The 5,623-nt window shown below is 32.6% G+C and overlaps 1 protein-coding gene across 1 annotated transcript; it reads right to left on the bottom strand.

Annotated features, from left to right (window-relative positions):
• Positions 1-252: 252 nt before the first annotated feature.
• Positions 253-972, bottom strand: LOC116139877 (UPF0481 protein At3g47200-like). Its single transcript, XM_031425512.1, has one exon. It carries the CDS (start codon positions 970-972, stop codon positions 253-255), a length of 720 nt encoding a protein of 239 aa, XP_031281372.1.
• Between the last annotated feature and the right edge of the window lie 4,651 nt (positions 973-5,623).

Raw genomic sequence — 5,623 nt, 5'->3', positions numbered from 1 at the left:
TCTCACTATTAATAAGATAATCCATTATTCTCACGTAATTGCAAACTCGAGTATTCGAAGGATAATGACACTGCTCCAAAGCCATTATGTTTCGAAGCAAATGTTCTGTCCCATAGTCAGCCACTACCAAATGAGGTATTTGCAATTCATGAACTTCAAAGTATGAAATCAGCCGCTTTCGCTTCTCAAATCTTATGTCGAGTAACGATGTTCCTGCAATACCCTTAAACTTCACTCCCGACTCATGCAACTTTACTGCACAAGACAAATCTGCTCCAACTCCTTTCTCCGCAGGAAATTTCTGAAGAGAGTACTTCTTCTCAAATCGGTGAAATGTTTAACCACCATCTCAGCGGGTAAGGTATTGGATAAACATAAGAATTTATGAGAAAGATCCCTAAAGATAGGAGTTTCGAAAGCTAAATTGTATAATTCCTCGAAGACAAAGAATGGAAGTTGATTTTCTAGTAGCTGCAAATCCATCTTTAGGGCAAACCTTGTTGTTGGTATCTTTAACAAAAAATTGTCACTTCTATCGTTATGGTAACTCCTTAGAAAAAGCTCGAGGATGAAGATAGCATCATGTTGAATCATGGTTATAAATGCATCGCTCTCCATTTTAATGATCTCTGCATAACAATTACGAATTCGTTGTTCGTTGTTTTCTATGAAGCTTAAAAGTTCGTCACATTTCTCAACTGTTATTCGCTTGAGAAAACTTTCCATATACCTTATTTTCTGTCTTTCCATGAAAGCTAATTCTTCTTTACCATGATGAAGAGGACCTATTGAAACTAATTGAGGAGTGTAGGCTTCTTCATTTATTCGGCGAATGCTTTTAGGAACCCTGCAAATATAACACTCAAGAGCAGGCTCAAGATCTGATAAGATTTCTTCAGTGATATCAATTAGCAAATCTTTTCTTTGGTCCTCATCTTTATTGGCGGCAGTACTACTCATCTCCAAACCCATATTCCTTAAAAAAAAAAAAAAAAAAATTATAAGCAAAGTTCCTCCTCTCTAATTCTGGACTGGGATGTGTTAATAATACTTATGGTTGGTATCTTTGACTCTTCAAATTTCTATATATTCTTGTTCATCACCTTGATATCATGTGTTTCCTCTATCTGTGCAGATTTGAGAAGTTAAGTCTAGTTTTGTGTATGAGCTTATTTACTTAAAATTGCCTCGAGTTCCTAACTTACATGCATGCATTAATTTCTCTTATATTACAAATATTTATGCATATAACATACTACACAATCTCTCATATCCACATCACTCGGATGCTAATTAAGGGCTTCTTTTTGTTTATAATCCCAAAATAATTCTAAAAAGAGAGAGAAAAAAAAAATAGTAGACAAATATAATGTTGAGTAACTACTTACTAATTTATCCACAGCTCACAACCGTAGGGATGCGTTACTTATGGTGAATCTCTCCCATCTCTCTTTGTTTATTGATAATGTGTTTTCTCTTCCACTTCCCTTAGAATGTGTATATTATATACATGGCCTTGATAATGTGATTCGTTTCCTCTGCATGTTACAATCCCACTTATCAAGCTAAGCACATATACCTGATCTTTTGCTTTATCATGTGCTTTGTTGCCTATTTATAAAATGCTAATCCAACGATTTATGAAGAAAGCTTGTTAAACACTTAACTGAAAGTTACAGGTGAGTAATTATGATTCCTTTCTTGCCCATATTACAACCCCACTAGTCAACTTAAGCATATATACCTCATCTTTTGCTTTTATCATGAACTTCAATTCAGCTTCTTTTTGAACTAGAATAGAACAAATTGCAGATATCTTTACTCGGATGCTAATTAAAAAAGAGACAGAAAGAGAAATTATCTGAAAATAATGTGAAAATAAAACCCAACCAGAGATGTAAAAAAAAAAAAAAAAAAAAAAAAAAAAAAAAAGAGGTTGAAAGAGTTACCTCTTTGGGTACCTGAGGTTGGGAAGCAATACCGAAAAGGAAAATTTGGTAAGAAAGTTGTAAGTGGAGTGTGGAAAGGAAACTTAAGCTGAAATACTCTCAAAGAAAAGAGGGCTATGATATTTACACATGAAGAATGACCTCAAGTCAAGAAACAGTGAAACACCTCCACAGTAAAAAATGGAAGCCTTTTACATATTAGTTTTAATAAATAAAAAAACTCTTATTCAATGTGTATCCTAAGGTTAAAAACTTTTAGGGTGCATCTGGTTTGGAAAATATTGGATTATTAAAAATATTATACTAATGAAAAGTTAGATTATCTTGAAGATTATTGAGAATCTTTAGGAAAATGTGTCTGGTTAATTGGAATAAATTGATAGATATGTTATATTAATATATTTGGTTAGGAGAAATAAATTCGTAAGTATGTTATTTAAATTATTAAATTGCCGTCATCTTTAAATATTAATATACTATTATTTTTATTATTATTTTTTAAATAATTTTTTTTAACTCCCAACATTTCAGATTTATCTAAAATGCCATAGCTTATATAAAACTTTAATTTATAACAAAATCACCCCACCCACACCAAACCGCTACCGGCCGCCAGTCACCACCGTCGGTCACCGCCTTCTGCCACCAAGAATCGTCGAAAGTCATTGGAAATCGTCAGAAGTTGCTGATGTGGCCGTTGGCCAGCTGCCAATGGTGGTGGCTAGGTGGCGGTGGTGGACTGCAATTTTTTTTTAAATATAGGGCATTCTTGTCTAAAAACTTAATTAGACATTAGACAAGAGTAAAATTGTAATGGTAGATTAATGTTAATTGATTTTAAAACAATGGCAGTATTATCCAAAAATTTTATTAATAATGGGTAAAATTGTAACAAAAATAAAATTACTATGTAATCTTACAATACCTAAAAAAATAAAGCTAATCAGATTACCTTCAATATTACCAACAATAACTACTATCGATTTTTTAAGATTACTAGAATCTTATATTATTTGATAATCAAATGTGATAATCAAGCAATATAAGATGACATTACCTCAGTAATTCAACATTAGCTCCAACCAAACACTCTCTTAGGTTTTTTTTTAATTTTTAATTTTAATTTTTAACTTTTTAACGTAAAGGTTTGTTTCACCAGGAGATTTGTATATATATATGTGTGTGTGTGTGTGAATCTTTACTTTTGAAGATATTATATAAAAAAAAAAAAAAATCATATTGGCACATATTTATTTTATTATTATTATTTTTAAGTAATAAAGATATTTAAGTTCACACTGGAGTCTGTATAATCTTCAAAAACACAGAACACTCTACAAACCAACTAAGATAATTTTACAAATTATTGATAGGTACCTCTCCTACAACTAAAACTCAAGACCCCTTAAATATGACTAATCATAATGGCTAAAGGGTTTGTCGGACCATAATGGGAGAAGTTTATTATTTTATTAGATGATATTAAAAGTGAGGGGCTGATTAGCAAGAAAACGTCATATATTAACACGATTTGATAAGCAATGACGAACACAAAGAAAACCTAGAATATATTAAGAGGAAAGGAAAAGAATAGGAGGCAGAATTTTTTAGGCTTCCTTTGGTTCACATATTGGGAAAACTTTTCTAGTTTTCCCAAAAAAGTTAACTTTATTTCACCTATTTTGAAAATAGTTTTCTAAATAATTCAACTTTTGTTAATCCCCCTAAATTTGTTAATTTAACTAAACAACCCCCAAATTTTTTTTTGAAAGTTGACAAAAACACCCTAGTAACCCAAATTTACCAAATTCCGGCCATCACTGCTAGAAACTAGTTGGAATCTGGTGTAATGGCGTACTACCGACTAAATTTGGCCGGTAGTGCGTCGATGTAGCCTTTTCCGACCAGATCCACGTTGGATCTGGTTGGAAAAGACCAAATCTATGGCCAACGGCCAGATCTTTGGCCGTAGATAGTCGTCAATGACGGCCAAGATATGGTCGTCATTGACCATCAATGACGACCTTATCTTTGGCCGTCGTTAAAGACCAAATGCGGCCAGATCTGGCCGTCAATGGCCAGATCTAACCACCGATATAGCCTTTTCCGGTCATATTGGCTTACGACCGGCAATATCGTGCCAGTTATATGCTGATACGGCAACTTCGGCCACCCTCCGACAATGGTGGCCAGTTGTCCGTGTTTTTGGGGGTGGATTGTTAATTTTGAACATTTTATTTAGGGTTGTTTAGTAAATAAATAAACATAAGAGATATTTAGGTTAATTTTTAAAATTCTATATCGTAATACCCACCCAATTTAACTTTTTTCAAAATATTATTCTAAAAATTATCCAATAATGAACCAAACGGAGCCTTAGAGTTTTCAACACTTTCTGATTTTATTAGAGCAACTCCTTTTTATAGCTACAAGTGGTAATCCATGTGATTACTTATTCCAGTCGTTCATTTCTACACAAAGAAACACAAAATTAAACAATTTCATTCGTCAGATCTCTGCTCCAGTGTTCAAAGAGTCACCCTCTTTTCTTAGCAATCGAAAACGACAGCGCATCATTTGTACCACTTCTTGGCAACTTTTGTTTTGTTTTGTTTTATTGATATTGGTGAGTGTGGGGCTAATTAGCAAGAAAAATTCAAACACGGACACCTCCTCAAGTCAATAAGTGGGAGCCATTGATCAAAACAAGAAAAACGACATGTGACCAATAATTTTTAAAAGATTTTTAATTAATTTTCTACATCAATAATGCTATTACCTTTAACGATTATCTTAAAAATTTTATTACAGTGGCACGGCACGGCACATGGTTCCTTCCGGCTTCCCCTCCCGTTTGAAACACATGGCTTGTATATTTCTTACGTCACAAACTATCTAGAATATTACGCAATCATATTGACAATTGATCATGCTCACCGACACCGTCTAATGTTTGTTTGGAAAAGAGAAAAGTTAAAAGAGGTTGTCTTAAACGTATATCTCTAAAGTTGCGTTTTATATTATTGGGATTATTATGTTAATGAAAATATATATTATCTCAAAGATTACATAGAATTTTTAAGGAAATATGTTTGATTAAATTAGAATAAATTGATGGGTATATTATATTGATATATTTGGTCGAAATAGTTAAATTTGTGAGTATGTTATATAGATTATTAAATAGTCCTCCATTTTAAATATTAATATTTTATTATTTTTATTACTTTTAATTAATTATTTTAACCTCTTACATTTGATATTTTACTAAAACACTTTAATCATATAAAAGTTTAATTTCTAACAAAATCATCCCCATCTATCCCAAGTCATTGTTGGCCGCCGACCACCATCATCGGTTGTCGTTGGTAGTCATTGGAATGGTGCACTAATGAGCCCGGCATCGGCATTCTAGCCATTGGAGAATGAAGAGCCAATTAGTAAAAGATGAATTTCGAGTAAATTTGTACACAAACTTCAATATATATATATATTTTTTTTAAAAAAGGTGGATCACTCCATGTATAAAATAGTGTAATTTGAGTTCAACATAACAATTTAATTCAAATATCACTTAGCTTGCAAGATAGAGCAAACAGTTTGTATTACAGTGAGCAGTAAAAGTACAACTGCCGCAATAGTCATTGTGCCTCTCCAAAGATTGCTGAAATACA

This window comes from Pistacia vera, unplaced genomic scaffold, assembly GCF_008641045.1.
Source record: "Pistacia vera cultivar Batoury unplaced genomic scaffold, PisVer_v2 Contig1105, whole genome shotgun sequence".
Classification (NCBI taxonomy): Eukaryota; Viridiplantae; Streptophyta; class Magnoliopsida; order Sapindales; family Anacardiaceae; genus Pistacia; species Pistacia vera.
The sequence above is the reverse complement of the archived record's forward strand: the minus strand, read 5'-3'. Positions and strand labels throughout refer to the sequence as shown.

Excerpts from the sequence above, each read along its gene's own strand:
- LOC116139877 (XM_031425512.1), bottom strand. The coding sequence starts at position 972 with ATGGGTTTGGAGATGAGTAGTACTGCCGCCAATAAAGATGAGGACCAA.